At 41.1% G+C, this 25,112-nt stretch overlaps 2 protein-coding genes, 2 long non-coding RNA genes and 1 pseudogene across 7 annotated transcripts; all 5 read left to right on the top strand.

Moving 5' to 3' along the window:
• Positions 1-4,109: 4,109 nt before the first annotated feature.
• Positions 4,110-5,454, top strand: LOC147962906 (phosphatidylinositol 4-phosphate 5-kinase 9-like). Its single transcript, XM_087537441.1, has 4 exons — positions 4,110-4,319; positions 4,404-4,561; positions 4,705-4,876; positions 4,974-5,454. Exons 1-4 carry the CDS (start codon positions 4,147-4,149, stop codon positions 5,245-5,247), a joined length of 777 nt encoding a protein of 258 aa, XP_087393567.1. The 5' UTR covers positions 4,110-4,146; the 3' UTR covers positions 5,248-5,454.
• A 2,529-nt stretch (positions 5,455-7,983) lies between these two features.
• On the top strand, positions 7,984-8,895 carry LOC147962905 (uncharacterized). 2 transcript variants are annotated; one of them, XR_015612252.1, is made up of 4 exons: positions 7,984-8,105; positions 8,190-8,344; positions 8,491-8,662; positions 8,760-8,895. It is a non-coding gene; the product is annotated as an uncharacterized LOC147962905 (long non-coding RNA). The 2 variants fall into 2 exon arrangements; XR_015612251.1 differs by having other exon boundaries at positions 8,190-8,347.
• A 2,714-nt stretch (positions 8,896-11,609) lies between these two features.
• LOC125524676 (phosphatidylinositol 4-phosphate 5-kinase 9-like) lies at positions 11,610-13,005 on the top strand (annotated as a pseudogene).
• A 2,524-nt stretch (positions 13,006-15,529) lies between these two features.
• Positions 15,530-16,446, top strand: LOC147962904 (uncharacterized). 2 transcript variants are annotated; one of them, XR_015612244.1, is made up of 4 exons: positions 15,530-15,656; positions 15,741-15,895; positions 16,042-16,213; positions 16,311-16,446. It is a non-coding gene; the product is annotated as an uncharacterized LOC147962904 (long non-coding RNA). The 2 variants fall into 2 exon arrangements; XR_015612243.1 differs by having other exon boundaries at positions 15,741-15,898.
• A 3,167-nt stretch (positions 16,447-19,613) lies between these two features.
• LOC125524337 (uncharacterized) lies at positions 19,614-25,112 on the top strand. Of its 2 annotated transcripts, none has more exons than XM_048689404.2 (7): positions 19,614-19,944; positions 20,439-20,476; positions 20,636-20,887; positions 21,107-21,218; positions 21,366-21,515; positions 23,616-23,670; positions 24,770-25,112. In XM_048689404.2, exons 2-7 carry the CDS (start codon positions 20,454-20,456, stop codon positions 24,901-24,903), a joined length of 726 nt encoding a protein of 241 aa, XP_048545361.1. In that variant the 5' UTR covers positions 19,614-19,944; positions 20,439-20,453; the 3' UTR covers positions 24,904-25,112. The 2 variants fall into 2 exon arrangements, with proteins under 2 accessions (XP_048545361.1, XP_048545360.1); XM_048689403.2 differs by having other exon boundaries at positions 20,433-20,476.

The raw sequence follows: 25,112 nt of genomic DNA, 5'->3' as shown, positions 1-25,112 counted from the left end.
CTCCCTAGAGCAAAACATGATCAACACCAGAATTCCATGGGTGTTCGATTCATCACAATGTAACTAGATTATTGACTCTAGTGCAAGTGGGAGACTGTTGGAAATATGCCCTAGAGGCAATAATAAAAGCATTATTATTATATTTCCTTGTTCATGATAATTGTCTTTATTCATGCTATAATTGTGTTATCCGGAAATCGTAATACATGTGTGAATAACAGACACCAACATGTCCCTAGTAAGCCTCTAGTTGACTAGCTCGTTGATCAATAGATAGTCATGGTTTCCTGACTATGGACATTGGATGTCATTGATAACGAGATCACATCATTAGGAGAATGATGTGATGGACAAGACCCAATCCTAAACATAGCACAAGATCGTATAGTTCGTTTGCTAGAGTTTTCCAATGTCAAAGTATCTTTTCCTTAGACCATGAGATCGTGTAACTCCCGGGTATCGTAGGAGTGCTTTGGGTATACCAAACGTCACAACGTAACTGGGTGACTATAAAGGTAGACTACGGGTATCTCCGAAAGTGTCTGTTGGGTTGACATGGATCAAGACTGGGATTTGTCACTCCGTATGACGGAGAGGTATCACTGGGCCCACTCGGTAATGCATCATCATAATGAGCTCAAAGTGACCAAGTGTCTGGTCACGGGATCATGCATTACGGTACGAGTAAAGTGACTTGCCGGTAACGAGATTGAACGAGGTATTGGATAAAACTAGACCCTTTCTGAAACTTCAACACAAAATGACCCCAATCTGAAGTTTTCTCCTAAATTGGCCCCTTTTTGCATGACGCCTGGTGCTGGGGCGCCATGCTAGATAGCATGATGCCCCGGGCTAGGGCGCCAGTTTTGTCAAATATTTTTAGATTGGGGTCATTTTGTGTTGAATTTTGCCAGTTTCGTCCATTTTCACTCTTAAGGTACAACCTTGAAGTGCTATGTATTTGTGCACATGATCGTTGGTATTGAGTTTACTTAATTGAATGTTATTTGTATGTGTTATTGGAACAGATTTTTCGCTTGTATCTTTGTTGTTCTAAGGCCCTGCGGTACCTGGGATCTCCTTGATCAATCAAGGAGGAGGTGAAGTGCATGGACGCATGGAAGGCTACATCCAAATGTGGTGATAGTAAGGATTAGTATTGTAGCCAAAAGCAGCTCCCTGGGACCTTGAGGTGCAGTCATTAAACATCTAATGCGTTGGTCTAGAGAGATCCTTAATGATAGGTAACTCTGTGATATGGTAAGGGCATTGGTTTGACAACAGACTCATGATGCATGATGTTGATCATCATTATGTTATTTGACGCATCCCTCATATCTACATGTTGAGAACACGTCATAGCGGTGTCTACCATGACTATGCTGGAAATCAAGACAAGATCCTCAGTGCATGTATATGCTTGTAAGTAAAATCCCCATGCCCTAGCCTATTTCTGTTAGAATAATCTGAAACACGTAGACGATCCACCGAGGAGTAATCACAGAAGGCACGACGCCGAGATTTGTTAACGTCTCAGCCACGATTTGGTTGTTGTACACCTGGACTCGAGAGGCCCACTTGGCCAATCCGCACGCCCGTGTTGTTGCTCTGCCTTGGCCCGGTTTGCGAGCCATCTCACGCGTGTGACCTAGAGCTGCCACTTCGATCTAGTTGCAATCTTGTCTTCTCCCGAGCGCTGCCATGTATATATGCACTTGCCGCTGCCACCTGCTATTGCTCCCGATTGCTTTACACACAATGATCTCTGATCGCTGCCGACATCCAGCACAAATGTCGTGCCCATCTGCAGCCGATCCCCATCGCTTTCCTCTGGATCAACAAACTGCAACCTCTTGATCTTGCAACCTTGCTCCGATACCACTAGTTAGAATAATCCAAGGCACGTAGCCGGTGTTTGGTGAACCTCGATAAGAAATTTCGGAGTCGTATTTCGTGTGATTGATTGGTCCTCGGCTGATCCACTACGTGCCTTAGATTATTCTAGCAATTTCCATACAATTATTTTCTCTCTTAAAATTTGACTTCAGTCAACTCTAATATGCATACTAAATAAAAACGGATGGAGAACAAGACTAGCCTAGCATAGACAGTCAGATATAGTACATAGGTTCGTGTACCGCACAGTGGAGTACTATATCTTTTCATGCAGTGATCTACATAGATGCGTGTCGGCATGTGTTATGAGAGTGGTTTTTCTACCATACATGATGATGATATGTAGGGCAGTGGCAAGCGCTAGCAAAAAGAAGGCACTTTGTGGAGGAGGCATCCACCTTTTTCTTTTCCTTTGGCTTTTGATATTCAATTTAATGATTATTTTGAATCAAAAGTTTAAATTATTATTATTATTTGCATATTTGTGTTTTTTGTTACAAGGACTTTCAAATAAGATTCAATATGCGTACACGTTGACGAGCTTTAAGAAATACGAGTGTTCCATGTTAAAAAAAAACTTTCTTAAGTTTCAAATGTTTAAACTTGGTACGAGCGAACAACTAAACCTTAGCTTAAACAAAAACTTGAATCTTTGCGTGCCCTCGTGCGAAATCCAATGACTTTGCGGACCGCTAGCAAAAGCAGGTCATGGCCCATTCAGCCCATAGCAAATACAGTTGGAATTGAGAGTAGTACTAAGGGGCATTTCCTATTCCGCGCTTCAGGCGCCCGTAACTGTATAAACTGCAATGGGCGCACACCCTCGCTTCGCACTAGGCCGGTCCATTTGCCTTCTTTTACCGTTTAAACTTCCTAAAAAAAGTGATGGCTAGGGACCACGATAAAACTGGCGACCTCATCATTAGAAGGGAAGGGCAGCAACCACCAGGACACTCACCCGCTAGCGCACATTTAATTCGTTTTTTCCTTTTTTTTCAGTCTTCAATTTGGCTTCTTCTTTTTCTTTTTTTTCTTGTCCTTTTTTTGTTTCTTAAATGCACACTTCTTTAAAAAATCGTGAACTTTTTTACAAAATCAATGTTTTCAATTAGATGAAACATTTTCAAATTCGTTGAACTCCTTCTCAATTTTTGATGAACTTTTTTCCAAATCTGATGATTTCATTGTAAATTCGACGAACTATTTTTCAATTAGATGAACTTTTTTTCAAAATCGAAGAATTTTGTCAAATCTTATTATTATTTTATTTGTAAAATTTTCAATTAGATGAACTTTTTATTTTTTCTAAAAAAAGAAATTCAACTTTTTTTAGACAAAAAAAGAAATTCAACTGCAATCGAGCGAACCAGGGGGTATAAAATGCGATCGAGCACTCGGATATACATGGGCCGGCCCACCAGCATTGGTGTGTGAGCACCAGGGAGCTTCCTGGCACCAGAAGCGCCGAATAGGAGCACCCAGACTGGGGTGTGAGGATAAAAATGGTGGGCTTTGCTTTGTCCTGCCTGCTCAGATTTGGTGATGTAGCTCCATCACTGATAATGTGTACGGTCCACCATCAAAAGTTTTTTTTTTGCGCGGGTCCACCAAAAGTTACCTAGAAATTCATGCTATGTGTTTCACGTTTGTTTTGTTTTGGTTACACAAGGTATTGTTTACCTTATTTGTGCTTTTTTCTTATTATATCAGTAAATGAAAAGGGTATCATAATTTTGGTTGTATATCGACAAGATCCACATGTACAAAAGTCCATCTCTTTATGGACGGTAGGTCCATACACGCTAGCACTCCCTTCATTCCAAAATCATTGTTTTGATTTGAGTACAACTTTGGATTAAAGTTAATACAAAATTGAGACACTTATATGAGGACAAGCAAGTATATTGTATGCATGGTAGAAAGACACTACTCTTTGTCTGACATGTAGGTTGGGTAAGAATCTAACAGAGAGATCCGATGACATTAAGAGAAGAAAGAAGGGAGCGGTCACGTCGATCTTCATATTTTTGTGAATTTCACTAAGGCCGGGAGAGAGAGAGAGCATGTGCGTGTGCACTGTGCAGCATCTACTGCTTTATTCAATGATTAATTTTGTCGGAAATCCGTGCCAAGTTTGCTGTTATTAGTTAGATGTCATATTAGATAATTGATGTTATTTTTGTTTGAAATAATGACTAATGTTGAACCATTTGTTTTGATTGTTTGTATTTGCAGTTCCTGTTTGTAGTGATGGGAAACATGTTCTACACAGAACTTAGAGTCCATCGAAGATTTGATTTGAAAGGTTCATCTTTGGGCCGCTCAAATGAAAAAATTGAAATTGACGTGAACACGACATTTAAAGACTTAGATCTGAACTATTCATTTCATCTCGAGCCTACTTGGAGGGATGCTTTGCTTAAGTAAGCATTCACTACGAATGACAAAAATGTATTGCCATGACTAGTTTTGAGTTAACAACCATGTTTAATTCTTGTTCTATGTAGGCAGATTGGGACCGACAGCGAGTTTCTTAGGAATCAGGGTATAATGGATTACAGCTTGCTTCTTGGTCTGCATTATCGTGCTCGTCAAAGCCTAAAAAGAGGAGCATCATGCCATGAAAGTCTTGTGCCAGACAAACTGGCCATTCTTACAGAAGGTGGTAAGCACTATGCATGCATATTTTCGTCGGGCATATATATTACTTTTATGTAAATCCTCGAAGTATTGAGTCAATAACATGTCATTTACAATAGCAATGTGTTGGTTAATTGTTGCTAATGTTGGAGGTGGTGATTAATGTAGGTTCCATGGAGGAAAAAGCATCTTGTAACTATCGTGAAGGGTTGGTTTTGGTGCAAAGAGGTAGCGACCAAAAGGGTGAAATCGTTGTTAGCCCTCACATATGGGGAAGCCCACTGGGTTTGTCGTCTGCTTGTTTTGAGGAAGTGGATCTTCTGATTCCATGCACAGCAAGGTCATTCATTAATTTATGTTAGTCAATTCTCATGTTCTAGTTCTAATGTTATTTGTGAGTTCAATAGATGATTAATTTTTTCTCTCAAATTGGATAGGCTGCCAATCCAACTAGGGGTGAACATGCCCGCAAGAGCAGAGAAACAAGAAGAAGATGGCAGCAAATCGCTCTGCCAAGTATATGATGTGGTACTCTACATAGGGATCATTGATATTCTCCAAAAGTATAACATGAAGAAGAAGATTGAGCATGCATATAAGTCCATCAAGTATAAGTACAACCCCTTGTCAATATCTTCTGTTAAACCACAATTCTACTCAGAGCGCTTCCTCAAGTTCATTCACACCGTCTTCCCTCAAAACTCTAGCTAGTTACAATCTAACACATGATTCATCTTTCCTTCCTTCTCCTCCGCAAGGAAAATGTAGAAACAAAACCATCAAAGGAAACATCTTTGCTTTCTGTTGATGTACATGTGTATGATATGGACTAAGAGTGTTGTATGCAATGTATCAAAGCATGGTTTTGACATAGGATTTAAGACATTATAAAACATATGAAGGGAGTAACCATTCTTCCATTCCATGATTATGACAATTCCTTATAGCCTTTTTCATGCGATCCCACACAAGCGCTGGTAGCTCATGATCTTCTTGCTTAAAATTTGTTATCTGTGAATGAAGTTGCATAACCTTTGCAGATTGAAAAAAATTAGATAAAAAGTTACTACAACAATCAGTCCATGAGGTTATATTACCTCTAGGAAAATCTAGAAGCCATATTTTGCTTTTCCTCTCAAAGAGAAAGGAAAAAGATGCAACTTCAAAACGTCAGGATCATAATCCTTTATGCGTGTCATGTTAGACAACAAATGAATACTGACATCCTCAGAAGCAGAGCCTCCAAATTGGTCCTATTGAACCATATAGACTAGTTTTGGTTTTATCTCATACTCAATGGCAGGAACATCAGGTTGTGAAATTGGTTCATGCATGAAACTATTGCTAGGAGTAGCAAAGCTGCCAAGATTACGAGCCATGGTAATATTTTTGGGGTATTTTACTGACAACACTTGCAACAAAAAATTAAACTAATTACTAAAATACAAACTCTAACACAAAGACTAAGCACACAAATCCTCCACAACAACGGCACTAGAAAAAGGTTTGATTAGTCCGTTTAGTGATCCAATAAAGGAGCAAAAAGAATTCTCGCCTTTTTCCCGGAGGTAACCCCGAGGTATCGAACCCATGAGAGGGCGGTGCCCTTTAAGTCAGGGGTTTCTAACAAGCTTTTGCAAGAGAATTAAATTCCAGCTTTTGACCGGATCGGAATCAACTTGACACTAGAAACACTTATAATAAAAGTAGGCATGTGTATGAGGACTTATGCTTACAACCATATGTTTGCGGCGGGACCATTATGATCTTAATTTGTATCCTAGAAGTCATCCATAGAGCTGTGCTTGCTATGTATCGAAGTGGGGTATGTGTCCAAACTACATCTTGACCGACATGTGTCATGCATCAAGAGTTAGTTGTCCAACCGAAGGCCCTACCCGTCACGCATGGTTGCTTAGGTAATTAAGATAAAAATCGGACAAAAGCATTGGGCGTTTAATGACTACACCTCTTGTATCCCCAGAGATAGAGATAGGATCTGTTTTACCGTACTAAACCTTTCTGTCACTTGTGTTCAGAATAACACATCACGGTCTCCCTACTCTTAGCCTCTCCATGGCTCGTTCTCCATGATCTTGGGTACCTATAGGGGCGAAGAACATGAACGAGACAAGAGACAACCACGAAGCAATTTTATGTTACACATATGAGACGTTGAGTCAAAGTACTTCCACCGACCCCTCCAACAAATACATTGGATTACAGGGATGTGCCTCAACCCATGACCTTACCGAACTACTCACACATGGAAATCGGATCACACGAAGAAATCATTGAAGAACACATCATGAAGATTGATTCATTGATAATATGTCTTACAGTAGAAGCCAAATGTGATACACAATTACAAGGTATGGCTAGATGATGCTTGTAATCTGCGTTGGTATTTTTCCGAAGATGAGAGGATAATGCAACACAATAGAGGGAAGTATTTTCCTCAGTTATCAATCCAGTAGGAGAACCAAGCAACACTATATAAACAACACCTGCGCACAAACAACAAAAACTTGAAACCCAACGCGTAAGAGGGGTTGTCAATCCCTCAACGGTATTGAGATAAATTAAATTGTATAGGTTTTGATAAATATATCTAACAAAAATACAAAATAAAATAAATAAAGAAAAATTGCAGCAAGATATATGATAGGAAATAGACACGGGGGCCATAGTTTTCACTAGAGGCTTCTCTCAAGAAAATAGCATACGGTGGGTAAACAAATTACTGTTGGGCAATTGATAGAAAAGCGAATAATCATGACGATATCCAACGCAATGATCATGTATATAGGCATCAGGTCCAAGATTACTAGACCGACTCCTGCCTGCATCTACTACTATTAGTCCATACATCGACCGCTATCCAGCATGCATCTAGTGTGTTAAGTTGATGGAAAACGGAGTAATGCAACAAGTATGATGACATGATGTAGACGAGGTAAACTCACGTATGAACAAACCCCATCTTGTTACCCTTAATAGCAACGATACGCGCGTGTCATGTCTCTTTCTGTCACTGAGATTGAGCACCGCAAGATGGAACACATCACAAAGCACCTCTTCCCATGACAAGATAAATCAATCTAGTTGGCCAAATCAAACCAATAAGTCGGAGAAGAAATACGAGGCTATAACAATCATGCATAAAAAAGTTGAGCAAAGACTTGAATAATATTCATGGATAGAACTGATCATAAACTCATAATTCATCGGATCCGAACAAACCCTAAACCGCAAAAAAGAGTTATATCGAATAGATCTCCAAGAACATGGAGGAGAATATTGTATTGAAGATAAAAACGAGAGAAGAAGCCATCTAGCTACTAACTACGGGTTTAGGGTTTAGGGTTTAGGGTTTAGGGTTTAGGGTTTAGGGTTTAGGGTTTAGGGTTTAGGGTTTAGGGTTTAGGGTTTAGGGTTTAGGATTTGAAAGGTTCATCTTTGGGCCGCTCAAATGAAAAAATTGAAATTGACGTGAACACGACATTTAAAGACTTAGATCTGAACTATTCATTTCATCTCGAGCCTACTTGGAGGGATGCTTTGCTTAAGTAAGCATTCACTACGAATGACAAAAATGTATTGCCATGACTAGTTTTGAGTTAACAACCATGTTTAATTCTTGTTCTATGTAGGCAGATTGGGACCGACAGCGAGTTTCTTAGGAATCAGGGTATAATGGATTACAGCTTGCTTCTTGGTCTGCATTATCGTGCTCGTCAAAGCCTAAAAAGAGGAGCATCATGCCATGAAAGTCTTGTGCCAGACAAACTGGCCATTCTTACAGAAGGTGGTAAGCACTATGCATGCATATTTTCGTCGGGCATATATATTACTTTTATGTAAATCCTCGAAGTATTGAGTCAATAACATGTCATTTACAATAGCAATGTGTTGGTTAATTGTTGCTAATGTTGGAGGTGGTGATTAATGTAGGTTCCATGGAGGAAAAAGCATCTTGTAACTATCGTGAAGGGTTGGTTTTGGTGCAAAGAGGTAGCGACCAAAAGGGTGAAATCGTTGTTAGCCCTCACATATGGGGAAGCCCACTGGGTTTGTCGTCTGCTTGTTTTGAGGAAGTGGATCTTCTGATTCCATGCACAGCAAGGTCATTCATTAATTTATGTTAGTCAATTCTCATGTTCTAGTTCTAATGTTATTTGTGAGTTCAATAGATGATTAATTTTTTCTCTCAAATTGGATAGGCTGCCAATCCAACTAGGGGTGAACATGCCCGCAAGAGCAGAGAAACAAGAAGAAGATGGCAGCAAATCGCTCTGCCAAGTATATGATGTGGTACTCTACATAGGGATCATTGATATTCTCCAAAAGTATAACATGAAGAATAAGATTGAGCATGCATATAAGTCCATCAAGTATAAGTACAACCCCTTGTCAATATCTTCTGTTAAACCACAATTCTACTCAGAGCGCTTCCTCAAGTTCATTCACACCGTCTTCCCTCAAAACTCTAGCTAGTTACAATCTAACACATGATTCATCTTTCCTTCCTTCTCCTCCGCAAGGAAAATGTAGAAACAAAACCATCAAAGGAAACATCTTTGCTTTCTGTTGATGTACATGTGTATGATATGGACTAAGAGTGTTGTATGCAATGTATCAAAGCATGGTTTTGACATAGGATTTAAGACATTATAAAACATATGAAGGGAGTAACCATTCTTCCATTCCATGATTATGACAATTCCTTATAGCCTTTTTCATGCGATCCCACACAAGCGCTGGTAGCTCATGATCTTCTTGCTTAAAATTTGTTATCTGTGAATGAAGTTGCATAACCTTTGCAGATTGAAAAAAATTAGATAAAAAGTTACTACAACAATCAGTCCATGAGGTTATATTACCTCTAGGAAAATCTAGAAGCCATATTTTGCTTTTCCTCTCAAAGAGAAAGGAAAAAGATGCAACTTCAAAACGTCAGGATCATAATCCTTTATGCGTGTCATGTTAGACAACAAATGAATACTGACATCCTCAGAAGCAGAGCCTCCAAATTGGTCCTATTGAACCATATAGTCTAGTTTTGGTTTTATCTCATACTCAATGGCAGGAACATCAGGTTGTGAAATTGGTTCATGCATGAAACTATTGCTAGGAGTAGCAAAGCTGCCAAGATTACGAGCCATGGTAATATTTTTGGGGTATTTTACTGACAACACTTGCAACAAAAAATTAAACTAATTACTAAAATACAAACTCTAACACAAAGACTAAGCACACAAATCCTCCACAACAACGGCACTAGAAAAAGGTTTGATTAGTCCGTTTAGTGATCCAATAAAGGAGCAAAAAGAATTCTCGCCTTTTTCCCGGAGGTAACCCCGAGGTATCGAACCCATGAGAGGGCGGTGCCCTTTAAGTCAGGGGTTTCTAACAAGCTTTTGCAAGAGAATTAAATTCCAGCTTTTGACCGGATCGGAATCAACTTGACACTAGAAACACTTATAATAAAAGTAGGCATGTGTATGAGGACTTATGCTTACAACCATATGTTTGCGGCGGGACCATTATGATCTTAATTTGTATCCTAGAAGTCATCCATAGAGCTGTGCTTGCTATGTATCGAAGTGGGGTATGTGTCCAAACTACATCTTGACCGACATGTGTCATGCATCAAGAGTTAGTTGTCCAACCGAAGGCCCTACCCGTCACGCATGGTTGCTTAGGTAATTAAGATAAAAATCGGACAAAAGCATTGGGCGTTTAATGACTACACCTCTTGTATCCCCAGAGATAGAGATAGGATCTGTTTTACCGTACTAAACCTTTCTGTCACTTGTGTTCAGAATAACACATCACGGTCTCCCTACTCTTAGCCTCTCCATGGCTCGTTCTCCATGATCTTGGGTACCTATAGGGGCGAAGAACATGAACGAGACAAGAGACAACCACGAAGCAATTTTATGTTACACATATGAGACGTTGAGTCAAAGTACTTCCACCGACCCCTCCAACAAATACATTGGATTACAGGGATGTGCCTCAACCCATGACCTTACCGAACTACTCACACATGGAAATCGGATCACACGAAGAAATCATTGAAGAACACATCATGAAGATTGATTCATTGATAATATGTCTTACAGTAGAAGCCAAATGTGATACACAATTACAAGGTATGGCTAGATGATGCTTGTAATCTGCGTTGGTATTTTTCCGAAGATGAGAGGATAATGCAACACAATAGAGGGAAGTATTTTCCTCAGTTATCAATCCAGTAGGAGAACCAAGCAACACTATATAAACAACACCTGCGCACAAACAACAAAAACTTGAAACCCAACGCGTAAGAGGGGTTGTCAATCCCTCAACGGTATTGAGATAAATTAAATTGTATAGGTTTTGATAAATATATCTAACAAAAATACAAAATAAAATAAATAAAGAAAAATTGCAGCAAGATATATGATAGGAAATAGACACGGGGGCCATAGTTTTCACTAGAGGCTTCTCTCAAGAAAATAGCATACGGTGGGTAAACAAATTACTGTTGGGCAATTGATAGAAAAGCGAATAATCATGACGATATCCAACGCAATGATCATGTATATAGGCATCAGGTCCAAGATTACTAGACCGACTCCTGCCTGCATCTACTACTATTAGTCCATACATCGACCGCTATCCAGCATGCATCTAGTGTGTTAAGTTGATGGAAAACGGAGTAATGCAACAAGTATGATGACATGATGTAGACGAGGTAAACTCACGTATGAACAAACCCCATCTTGTTACCCTTAATAGCAACGATACGCGCGTGTCATGTCTCTTTCTGTCACTGAGATTGAGCACCGCAAGATGGAACACATCACAAAGCACCTCTTCCCATGACAAGATAAATCAATCTAGTTGGCCAAATCAAACCAATAAGTCGGAGAAGAAATACGAGGCTATAACAATCATGCATAAAAAAGTTGAGCAAAGACTTGAATAATATTCATGGATAGAACTGATCATAAACTCATAATTCATCGGATCCGAACAAACCCTAAACCGCAAAAAAGAGTTATATCGAATAGATCTCCAAGAACATGGAGGAGAATATTGTATTGAAGATAAAAACGAGAGAAGAAGCCATCTAGCTACTAACTACGGGTTTAGGGTTTAGGGTTTAGGGTTTAGGGTTTAGGGTTTAGGGTTTAGGGTTTAGGGTTTAGGGTTTAGGATTTGAAAGGTTCATCTTTGGGCCGCTCAAATGAAAAAATTGAAATTGACGTGAACACGACATTTAAAGACTTAGATCTGAACTATTCATTTCATCTCGAGCCTACTTGGAGGGATGCTTTGCTTAAGTAAGCATTCACTACGAATGACAAAAATGTATTGCCATGACTAGTTTTGAGTTAACAACCATGTTTAATTCTTGTTCTATGTAGGCAGATTGGGACCGACAGCGAGTTTCTTAGGAATCAGGGTATAATGGATTACAGCTTGCTTCTTGGTCTGCATTATCGTGCTCGTCAAAGCCTAAAAAGAGGAGCATCATGCCATGAAAGTCTTGTGCCAGACAAACTGGCCATTCTTACAGAAGGTGGTAAGCACTATGCATGCATATTTTCGTCGGGCATATATATTACTTTTATGTAAATCCTCGAAGTATTGAGTCAATAACATGTCATTTACAATAGCAATGTGTTGGTTAATTGTTGCTAATGTTGGAGGTGGTGATTAATGTAGGTTCCATGGAGGAAAAAGCATCTTGTAACTATCGTGAAGGGTTGGTTTTGGTGCAAAGAGGTAGCGACCAAAAGGGTGAAATCGTTGTTAGCCCTCACATATGGGGAAGCCCACTGGGTTTGTCGTCTGCTTGTTTTGAGGAAGTGGATCTTCTGATTCCATGCACAGCAAGGTCATTCATTAATTTATGTTAGTCAATTCTCATGTTCTAGTTCTAATGTTATTTGTGAGTTCAATAGATGATTAATTTTTTCTCTCAAATTGGATAGGCTGCCAATCCAACTAGGGGTGAACATGCCCGCAAGAGCAGAGAAACAAGAAGAAGATGGCAGCAAATCGCTCTGCCAAGTATATGATGTGGTACTCTACATAGGGATCATTGATATTCTCCAAAAGTATAACATGAAGAAGAAGATTGAGCATGCATATAAGTCCATCAAGTATAAGTACAACCCCTTGTCAATATCTTCTGTTAAACCACAATTCTACTCAGAGCGCTTCCTCAAGTTCATTCACACCGTCTTCCCTCAAAACTCTAGCTAGTTACAATCTAACACATGATTCATCTTTCCTTCCTTCTCCTCCGCAAGGAAAATGTAGAAACAAAACCATCAAAGGAAACATCTTTGCTTTCTGTTGATGTACATGTGTATGATATGGACTAAGAGTGTTGTATGCAATGTATCAAAGCATGGTTTTGACATAGGATTTAAGACATTATAAAACATATGAAGGGAGTAACCATTCTTCCATTCCATGATTATGACAATTCCTTATAGCCTTTTTCATGCGATCCCACACAAGCGCTGGTAGCTCATGATCTTCTTGCTTAAAATTTGTTATCTGTGAATGAAGTTGCATAACCTTTGCAGATTGAAAAAAATTAGATAAAAAGTTACTACAACAATCAGTCCATGAGGTTATATTACCTCTAGGAAAATCTAGAAGCCATATTTTGCTTTTCCTCTCAAAGAGAAAGGAAAAAGATGCAACTTCAAAACGTCAGGATCATAATCCTTTATGCGTGTCATGTTAGACAACAAATGAATACTGACATCCTCAGAAGCAGAGCCTCCAAATTGGTCCTATTGAACCATATAGACTAGTTTTGGTTTTATCTCATACTCAATGGCAGGAACATCAGGTTGTGAAATTGGTTCATGCATGAAACTATTGCTAGGAGTAGCAAAGCTGCCAAGATTACGAGCCATGGTAATATTTTTGGGGTATTTTACTGACAACACTTGCAACAAAAAATTAAACTAATTACTAAAATACAAACTCTAACACAAAGACTAAGCACACAAATCCTCCACAACAACGGCACTAGAAAAAGGTTTGATTAGTCCGTTTAGTGATCCAATAAAGGAGCAAAAAGAATTCTCGCCTTTTTCCCGGAGGTAACCCCGAGGTATCGAACCCATGAGAGGGCGGTGCCCTTTAAGTCAGGGGTTTCTAACAAGCTTTTGCAAGAGAATTAAATTCCAGCTTTTGACCGGATCGGAATCAACTTGACACTAGAAACACTTATAATAAAAGTAGGCATGTGTATGAGGACTTATGCTTACAACCATATGTTTGCGGCGGGACCATTATGATCTTAATTTGTATCCTAGAAGTCATCCATAGAGCTGTGCTTGCTATGTATCGAAGTGGGGTATGTGTCCAAACTACATCTTGACCGACATGTGTCATGCATCAAGAGTTAGTTGTCCAACCGAAGGCCCTACCCGTCACGCATGGTTGCTTAGGTAATTAAGATAAAAATCGGACAAAAGCATTGGGCGTTTAATGACTACACCTCTTGTATCCCCAGAGATAGAGATAGGATCTGTTTTACCGTACTAAACCTTTCTGTCACTTGTGTTCAGAATAACACATCACGGTCTCCCTACTCTTAGCCTCTCCATGGCTCGTTCTCCATGATCTTGGGTACCTATAGGGGCGAAGAACATGAACGAGACAAGAGACAACCACGAAGCAATTTTATGTTACACATATGAGACGTTGAGTCAAAGTACTTCCACCGACCCCTCCAACAAATACATTGGATTACAGGGATGTGCCTCAACCCATGACCTTACCGAACTACTCACACATGGAAATCGGATCACACGAAGAAATCATTGAAGAACACATCATGAAGATTGATTCATTGATAATATGTCTTACAGTAGAAGCCAAATGTGATACACAATTACAAGGTATGGCTAGATGATGCTTGTAATCTGCGTTGGTATTTTTCCGAAGATGAGAGGATAATGCAACACAATAGAGGGAAGTATTTTCCTCAGTTATCAATCCAGTAGGAGAACCAAGCAACACTATATAAACAACACCTGCGCACAAACAACAAAAACTTGAAACCCAACGCGTAAGAGGGGTTGTCAATCCCTCAACGGTATTGAGATAAATTAAATTGTATAGGTTTTGATAAATATATCTAACAAAAATACAAAATAAAATAAATAAAGAAAAATTGCAGCAAGATATATGATAGGAAATAGACACGGGGGCCATAGTTTTCACTAGAGGCTTCTCTCAAGAAAATAGCATACGGTGGGTAAACAAATTACTGTTGGGCAATTGATAGAAAAGCGAATAATCATGACGATATCCAACGCAATGATCATGTATATAGGCATCAGGTCCAAGATTACTAGACCGACTCCTGCCTGCATCTACTACTATTAGTCCATACATCGACCGCTATCCAGCATGCATCTAGTGTGTTAAGTTGATGGAAAACGGAGTAATGCAACAAGTATGATGACATGATGTAGACGAGGTAAACTCACGTATGAACAAACCCCATCTTGTTACCCTTAATAGCAACGATACGCGCGTGTCATGTCTCTTTCTGTCACTGAGATTGAGCACCGCAAGATGGAACACATCACAAAGCACCTCTTCCCATGACAAGATAAATCAATCTAGTTGGCCAAATCAAACCAATAAGTCGGAGAAGAAATACGAGGCTATAACAATCATGCATAAAAAAGTTGAGCAAAGACTTGAATAATATTCATGGATAGAACTGATCATAAACTCATAATTCATCGGATCCGAACAAACCCTAAACCGCAAAAAAGAGTTATATCGAATAGATCTCCAAGAACATGGAGGAGAATATTGTATTGAAGATAAAAACGAGAGAAGAAGCCATCTAGCTACTAACTACGGGTTTAGGGTTTAGGGTTTAGGGTTTAGGGTTTAGGGTTTAGGGTTTAGGGTTTAGGGTTTAGGGTTTAGGGTTTAGGGTTTAGGGTTTAGGATTTGAAAGGTTCATCTTTGGGCCGCTCAAATGAAAAAATTGAAATTGACGTGAACACGACATTTAAAGACTTAGATCTGAACTATTCATTTCATCTCGAGCCTACTTGGAGGGATGCTTTGCTTAAGTAAGCATTCACTACGAATGACAAAAATGTATTGCCATGACTAGTTTTGAGTTAACAACCATGTTTAATTCTTGTTCTATGTAGGCAGATTGGGACCGACAGCGAGTTTCTTAGGAATCAGGGTATAATGGATTACAGCTTGCTTCTTGGTCTGCATTATCGTGCTCGTCAAAGCCTAAAAAGAGGAGCATCATGCCATGAAAGTCTTGTGCCAGACAAACTGGCCATTCTTACAGAAGGTGGTAAGCACTATGCATGCATATTTTCGTCGGGCATATATATTACTTTTATGTAAATCCTCGAAGTATTGAGTCAATAACATGTCATTTACAATAGCAATGTGTTGGTTAATTGTTGCTAATGTTGGAGGTGGTGATTAATGTAGGTTCCATGGAGGAAAAAGCATCTTGTAACTATCGTGAAGGGTTGGTTTTGGTGCAAAGAGGTAGCGACCAAAAGGGTGAAATCGTTGTTAGCCCTCACATATGGGGAAGCCCACTGGGTTTGTCGTCTGCTTGTTTTGAGGAAGTGGATCTTCTGATTCCATGCACAGCAAGGTCATTCATTAATTTATGTTAGTCAATTCTCATGTTCTAGTTCTAATGTTATTTGTGAGTTCAATAGATGATTAATTTTTTCTCTCAAATTGGATAGGCTGCCAATCCAACTAGGGGTGAACATGCCCGCAAGAGCAGAGAAACAAGAAGAAGATGGCAGCAAATCGCTCTGCCAAGTATATGATGTGGTACTCTACATAGGGATCATTGATATTCTCCAAAAGTATAACATGAAGAATAAGATTGAGCATGCATATAAGTCCATCAAGTATAAGTACAACCCCTTGTCAATATCTTCTGTTAAACCACAATTCTACTCAGAGCGCTTCCTCAAGTTCATTCACACCGTCTTCCCTCAAAACTCTAGCTAGTTACAATCTAACACATGATTCATCTTTCCTTCCTTCTCCTCCGCAAGGAAAATGTAGAAACAAAACCATCAAAGGAAACATCTTTGCTTTCTGTTGATGTACATGTGTATGATATGGACTAAGAGTGTTGTATGCAATGTATCAAAGCATGGTTTTGACATAGGATTTAAGACATTATAAAACATATGAAGGGAGTAACCATTCTTCCATTCCATGATTATGACAATTCCTTATAGCCTTTTTCATGCGATCCCACACAAGCGCTGGTAGCTCATGATCTTCTTGCTTAAAATTTGTTATCTGTGAATGAAGTTGCATAACCTTTGCAGATTGAAAAAAATTAGATAAAAAGTTACTACAACAATCAGTCCATGAGGTTATATTACCTCTAGGAAAATCTAGAAGCCATATTTTGCTTTTCCTCTCAAAGAGAAAGGAAAAAGATGCAACTTCAAAACGTCAGGATCATAATCCTTTATGCGTGTCATGTTAGACAACAAATGAATACTGACATCCTCAGAAGCAGAGCCTCCAAATTGGTCCTATTGAACCATATAGACTAGTTTTGGTTTTATCTCATACTCAATGGCAGGAACATCAGGTTGTGAAATTGGTTCATGCATGAAACTATTGCTAGGAGTAGCAAAGCTGCCAAGATTACGAGCCATGGTAATATTTTTGGGGTATTTTACTGACAACACTTGCAACAAAAAATTAAACTAATTACTAAAATACAAACTCTAACACAAAGACTAAGCACACAAATCCTCCACAACAACGGCACTAGAAAAAGGTTTGATTAGTCCGTTTAGTGATCCAATAAAGGAGCAAAAAGAATTCTCGCCTTTTTCCCGGAGGTAACCCCGAGGTATCGAACCCATGAGAGGGCGGTGCCCTTTAAGTCAGGGGTTTCTAACAAGCTTTTGCAAGAGAATTAAATTCCAGCTTTTGACCGGATCGGAATCAACTTGACACTAGAAACACTTATAATAAAAGTAGGCATGTGTATGAGGACTTATGCTTACAACCATATGTTTGCGGCGGGACCATTATGATCTTAATTTGTATCCTAGAAGTCATCCATAGAGCTGTGCTTGCTATGTATCGAAGTGGGGTATGTGTCCAAACTACATCTTGACCGACATGTGTCATGCATCAAGAGTTAGTTGTCCAACCGAAGGCCCTACCCGTCACGCATGGTTGCTTAGGTAATTAAGATAAAAATCGGACAAAAGCATTGGGCGTTTAATGACTACACCTCTTGTATCCCCAGAGATAGAGATAGGATCTGTTTTACCGTACTAAACCTTTCTGTCACTTGTGTTCAGAATAACACATCACGGTCTCCCTACTCTTAGCCTCTCCATGGCTCGTTCTCCATGATCTTGGGTACCTATAGGGGCGAAGAACATGAACGAGACAAGAGACAACCACGAAGCAATTTTATGTTACACATATGAGACGTTGAGTCAAAGTACTTCCACCGACCCCTCCAACAAATACATTGGATTACAGGGATGTGCCTCAACCCATGACCTTACCGAACTACTCACACATGGAAATCGGATCACACGAAGAAATCATTGAAGAACACATCATGAAGATTGATTCATTGATAATATGTCTTACAGTAGAAGCCAAATGTGATACACAATTACAAGGTATGGCTAGATGATGCTTGTAATCTGCGTTGGTATTTTTCCGAAGATGAGAGGATAATGCAACACAATAGAGGGAAGTATTTTCCTCAGTTATCAATCCAGTAGGAGAACCAAGCAACACTATATAAACAACACCTGCGCACAAACAACAAAAACTTGAAACCCAACGCGTAAGAGGGGTTGTCAATCCCTCAACGGTATTGAGATAAATTAAATTGTATAGGTTTTGATAAATATATCTAACAAAAATACAAAATAAAATAAATAAAGAAAAATTGCAGCAAGATATATGATAGGAAATAGACACGGGGGCCATAGTTTTCACTAGAGGCTTCTCTCAAGAAAATAGCATACGGTGGGTAAACAAATTACTGTTGGGCAATTGATAGAAAAGCGAATAATCATGACGATATCCAACGCAATGATCATGTATATAGGCATCAGGTCCAAGATTACTAGACCGACTCCTGCCTGCATCTACTACTATTAGTCCATACATCGACCGCTATCCAGCATGCATCTAGTGTGTTAAGTTGATGGAAAACGGAGTAATGCAACAAGTATGATGACATGATGTAGACGAGGTAAACTCACGTATGAACAAACCCCATCTTGTTACCCTTAATAGCAACGATACGCGCGTGTCATGTCTCTTTCTGTCACTGAGATTGAGCACCGCAAGATGGAACACATCACAAAGCACCTCTTCCCATGACAAGATAAATCAATCTAGTTGGCCAAATCAAACCAATAAGTCGGAGAAGAAATACGAGGCTATAACAATCATGCATAAAAAAGTTGAGCAAAGACTTGAATAATATTCATGGATAGAACTGATCATAAACTCATAATTCATCGGATCCGAACAAACCCTAAACCGCAAAAAAGAGTTATATCGAATAGATCTCCAAGAACATGGAGGAGAATATTGTATTGAAGATAAAAACGAGAGAAGAAGCCATCTGGCTACTAACTACGGACTCGTAGGTCTGTGGTAAACTAGTCACGCGTAATCGGAGGGGCAACAAGGATGATGAAGAAGCCCTCCGTGATGGCAGAGTGCCAGAAAATGCCTCTAGATTGGATCACGTGGTTCTGTAACTTGCGGCGGCGACTCCCCTAGTTTTTTTTTTGGGATTTTAGAGTAATATTTATAGAGGCCGAGGTAGGTCAAGGGGGTGCCTAGTGGGCCCATTCAATGAAAAGAAATATATGTGGGATCGAATGGGTCAGTATGGGTCAGGTCAGATGTGGCGGACGGGCTCTCATATCCGGCTTATATTTGGGATGGACGGCTTATATTTGGGATGGACATAAGAAATGCAGGCCGGTTGTTTTTCGTGGAAAGGGAGATGCTTTTAAGACTTGCATTTGGTAAGGAAACGCCCCCTGCCCTGGATTCATTCATTCATTCATTCTCCCCCTTTCCCCTCCTCCCTTCCTTCCTACCTACCTAATCCTTCCTTCCTTCCTAATCCTTCCTAATCCTCCCATCCATCCCCATCCCCATCCAAAGCTAGCTAGGGTTCCGCCCTCCCATCCCCATCCCCATCCCCGCAGCCGTCGCCTCCTCTCCTCTCCTCTTCTCTTCTCTCCCCGCCGCCGGCCAACGAGATCCAGCCAGCGAGCGAGATCCGACCGACCGACCGACCGACGCCTGCAGGCAGAGGCAGATCGAGATCGCCGCCTCCGCCGCCTGGTAAGAAGCTCAAGGCTCCTCGCCGCCTCGTTGGATCCCCTCCCCTCCCCTCGTTGGATCCACTTCCAACCGATTCTTGTTATTAGATTTATTATTATTATTTCGATCGATACTAGCTAGATCTGGAACTAACTAGTGTATGATTGATTGATTGATTGATTGATTTATAATGGTTGGTTGCCTCCCTCTCTCCCCTATAAACACTGATTTATCTGGGCTCATTGCTGTGGTGCATTGATTGATCGATATTAGCTAGATCTGAAACAACCTAAGATTTCATTCATAATATGCTGCTGCTGCTGCTGCTTTTATTATATTTATTACCTATCTAACTAAGATGTAATCTACCTAAGATAAGATTTGCTCGCTCATCTTGTCTTGTCCTGCTTGCTGTACATCTGCCTCTGCTCTCTTCTCTTCTCACTGCTTACGCTCTTCTTCTTCTTCTTCTTCTTCTTCTTGCTGTTTGATTGATTCATTCATGTCAGGTTCAGCCACGAGACCGCGACATGTCGCACTCCAACCAAGTAAGGTCAGTCCACTTCACTTCATTTCATTTCTCCCCTCCCCTCCCCTACCCTAACAGCAGAGAGACCATCACATCTCCCCTAACAGAAACATGCTCCAATTTATCTCTTATCAGTTTCGTCATCTATTCTTGTCCACAGTGTAACAAAAATGTTGTTTTCAGGTACACCGCGCGCTCCATCACTCCCCCCGCCGACAGGGACAGCGGTTCCAAGTCACCCCCACCCAGGAGGCGCGCCGCTTCCAAGTCGCCTCCCCTGCCCCCTCCCCCCCCTTTTCCTCCCAAGGGGGTGCGCACCATCTCGAGGTCGCCACCACCTACTAGTACAAGACGCAGCGTCTCGAGGTCCCCTCCGCCAAAGAGGCGTGGCAGGTCCAGGTCAAGGTCCAGGTCCAGGAACAGGAGCCGCTCCAGGCAAGTCCAAGTCGGTTTCATGTTTATTTCTTCATTTTGCTTGTGATGGTGGATAATGCTGCTTGCTTCTGATGATGTGTTACATACAGTATGTACATAGCTGGTCAAAAACAATAGTTACTTAATGATGTACATCATCACAAAGATACCGATATTGACATCGGTCGGTTCTCTTCTCCTAATAATATGTATGTATGTATGTATGTATGTATGTTTCAGGAGCAGAGATAAAGACGATGTGAGGAATCCTGGCAACAACCTCTATGTCACTGGACTGTCCACACGGACGCAAGAGACTGACCTCGAGAAGTTCTTCAGTAAAGAGGGCAAGGTACCCTTACTCTCTCTGCGCTCTGCTTTCTTCCTTCATGCCTGATGCCATCTGCGAAGATGCTTCTCCTTTTATCTGGGATGGGACTGCTTGTTTATTGCGTGAATCTTATGCCACTAACTAATGCACCATGTGGCAAAACTGCAGGTTAAAGACTGCCGTGTCGTTATAGATCCTCGTACGAAAGAATCACGTGGCTTTGCGTTCGTCACCATGGAGAATGTTGAGGATGCAAGGCGCTGCATCAAGTACCTGCACCGTACTGTCCTTGAAGGCCGCCTCATCAGTGTGGCAAAGGTATAACAAACTTGTCTGCGTGTAACAACCTTGATGCTAACTTGTGTTACACAACCATCTTCTTCTTCTTCTTCCTTTCATTTGCATATGCGTTTAAGCTACTTCTTGTTACCAGGCAGTCATAGCATATATGTAACGATCATGTCTTACACTTTAGCTCTCCTACCCCCAAATTTCTGGGCCAACTTTATCTGGGAATAAGCCACACATCCTAGGACGTAGTTTACAAGTTAAGAAGTCAATAGTTCAACACCAGAATGAGACCATTACTGACCTTCCTTTTATGTCGGTCGCTTTCTAGTCTTCAACAAAATATATCTCGATCTCTAACAGCTTTTATACATATCAAAACCTTGACCGATGTGGTTATGTACTCGGTCAAGTGTCCCTGAAAAATCTGCCAGAGTAAATTGATTCTTAGAAACACCCATATCCTTTTGAGCAGTAAGGTACTTCTTGTTACCAGGTACAAGTAGTAAAATATGAGTCCCATGGAGATCCTGACTTACATTTTAGCTTTTCTACTGCCAAATTTCTGGTCAACTTTATCTGGAAATAAGCCACACATCCTTAATGAGGACATAGTTTACAAGTTACTAACTATTGATTTCAGTACCATAATGAGGCCATTGCAGACCTTTCTTATGTCTTCCACACAGTATACCTTGGACATTTTGTTTTGTAGTGCATATCAAAACCCTGACCAGTTCTGTATCTAACATCTTGTTTCAACTAGCCAGTGTCCCTGAAAATCAGCCAGAGTAGGAGTAATTCCTATAAACACTGATTTATCTGGGCTCATTGCTGTGGTGCATTGGCTATGCTATATATATGTATATATATTGGGGTGTCGTTAACATTTTCAGTGCAGGAAATGAAAAAGTACATCTTGTTTCTGTGCTCCTTTGCTTCTTTCTTTTTTTGTGCTGATTTCCACGACCATACAGCTTCCACACTGCTGGGCTAGCATTAATTCTAGTCAGTGTTCTGTGTAGAATTATTGAACTAAATGCTGGCTGCACCCACCTGTTGGTTTGTACAACCTCTTCTTCAACCTTACAATCTGTTGCCTCTCGAATCTCCATCACCCTCACGAGCATCGCCATCACGCTCGTGATCATCGCCATCACCCTCATGATCAGCGCCTACTACGCTGTCTGCACCGACTTCGAGTGAGAGCATGGCTCGGAACGGTGCACTGCTACGCGTCAACGCCGACCGATCGAGCACCTCATTCTGGCGATCTTGGAGTGAGAGCGCCGCTCTCAAGGCTGCACTGCTACGCGCCACCACCGACCGACCGAGCACCTCAAGTCATCCTGGCGATCTTGGAGTGAGAGCGTGGCTCTCAACGCTGCACTGCTACGCGCCACCACCGACGGACCAAGCACCTCGAGTCATGCTGGTGATCTTGGAGTGAGAGCACGGCTCTCAACGCTGCACTGCTACGCGTCACCACCGACGGACCAAGCACCTCGAGTCATGCTGGTGATCTTGGAGTGAGAGCATGGCTCTCAAATGCTGCACTGCTACGCGTCGCCACCGACCGACAGGGCACCTCAAGTCATTCTGGTGATCCTGGAGTGAGAGCGCGGCTCTCAAGGCTGCACTGCTACGCGTCACCACCGACCGACAGGGCACCTCAAACCATTCTGGTGATCCTGGAGTGAGAGCGCGGCTCTCAAGGCTGCACTGCTACGCGTCACCACCGACCGACAGGGCACCTCAAACCATTCTGGTGATCCTGGAGTTAGAGCGCGGCTCTCAAGGCTGCACTGCTACGCGTCACCTCCGACAGACCGAGCACCAGAAGTCATTCTGGTGTTCTTGGAGTGAGAGCGTGGCTCTCAACGCTGCACTGCTATGCGTCACCACCGTAGACCTCCTCGTGTTTCGTGTAGCTACTGTGGTACGTGGTACTACATTCTTGGAGCTACGGTGGTAAGTGTAGCTGGTGTTGGATGTCTTCAGCGCGCCTTCCGTCAGGACCAATTTGATGCACATTTTGTTCATTGCCTCGAGTAAAATTATTTATCAATGCAGAATGATTATGATCCATGCATTTGAATTCCTATTCGCTAATGACCTTGTGAATTGCAGGCAAAGAGAACTCGTGAGAGGACCCCTACCCCTGGAGAATACTGTGGTCCGAGAGGTATGCATGGAGACTCCCGCGGTTGCATTTGAAATAGATGCTTTGCTTCCTGTTATTGATATTTTTTCTTGTCTGGATTATTATAGCACGAGTTTCTTGTACTTGCCTTTGCTTTGATTAGATTCCTAGGCAGCATTTGGAGTAGCTTATTATCCCACGGTTGACTTTAGCCAACACGATGGGCTGTGTATTGTTAATTCTCCAGTGGTGTCATGTTAGATTAATTCACAGCATTGTTGTTCCTCATGGTTCACTGGAACACTTTTTTCCTGTCACCAGACCAGAGGTTTTATAGTATGAACATTGTATGGCTGTCTTGTTTTACACGGACTGGAGATTAGTTAGTCTCCTGGGAAGGACGGGATGCCAAGATTGCGGTGTGTAGCAATCTGGTTAGATGATTTGTACTGCGGTTGTCTGATCTGTCTTGTAGCATGATTTTTTTAATTTTTTTACTTGCCGTGGCTGTGCTCAGATTCCTATAGTTTAGAGAAGCTTATTATTATATGATTAACTGGAGATTAGTTTACTGTAGTATCGTTGCTCTTGGTTCACTAGAGCACTTTACCAGTTGTCACAGGTTTTAGTATGAAGAATGTGTCTAGCAATCAGATAAGAAGATATGTTATTGAATTTTTGTATTCTGTACTTGGCATGTGGTCTGATAAGATAGATGCTTTCCGTCCCGTCCTGTTGGTGATATATATTTTGTGTAGGTTGCTGATCTCTTCTTGTACTTGACATGGCTTTGCTCAGACAGATTCCTTGCTAGCATCTATCTGGTTTAGTTTACCTGTGGCCACTAGCTAGCATGATTGGTCGTGCCGTGGATCTTTTTTTTATAATGTCCACTTGCATCATTCATTCTAGATCCATTCATCACCCTTGTTTCACTCGAGCACTGCGCCAATCATCTTTAGTAAGTATGAACGGACGTTGATGCATATATAATATTTTAATTTGCGGCTGTCTTACCGTGTTTTATGTACATACATATACATACACTCTACATTAGCCTGCAGCAGGATATTACTCTTAGGGGAGGGCAGTTTTTGGTTACATGCATCTAATCCGTCCGGATTTGTGTGCATGCATGCAGGCGGGCGCTCCCGAGTGGAACCGCGGAGGAGCCGTTCTCCACGCCGTTCCAGCAGGTCGTCAAGGGACCGCTCGAGGTCGCCCTCCACAAGGAGGGATAGAGACAGGGACAGCAGGGACAGGAAGCGCGACTGAATGAAACAAGAAGAAAATGATGATGCTAAAGGGAGGGAGGGATCACATATCGCCGCGAGTATGAATTGTGTATTGGATTGTAGTATGGTTGCTGAATGAATGAATGTTTGATGAAGGACTGTAGTATTTCTGCTGGAGGCTTTAGATAAAGCTCATCTGTCTGTCTGTCTGTTTTATCAATCAGAGGATTTCCCTAACATTTCTTTTTA

Source organism: Triticum urartu, chromosome 7A, assembly GCF_056163025.1.
Source record: "Triticum urartu cultivar PI428250 chromosome 7A, HENAU_Tu73, whole genome shotgun sequence".
In the NCBI taxonomy this organism is placed as follows: domain Eukaryota; kingdom Viridiplantae; phylum Streptophyta; class Magnoliopsida; order Poales; family Poaceae; genus Triticum; species Triticum urartu.
Note: the sequence above shows the minus strand (reverse complement) of the source record. Positions and strands in the feature narration are given on the sequence as shown.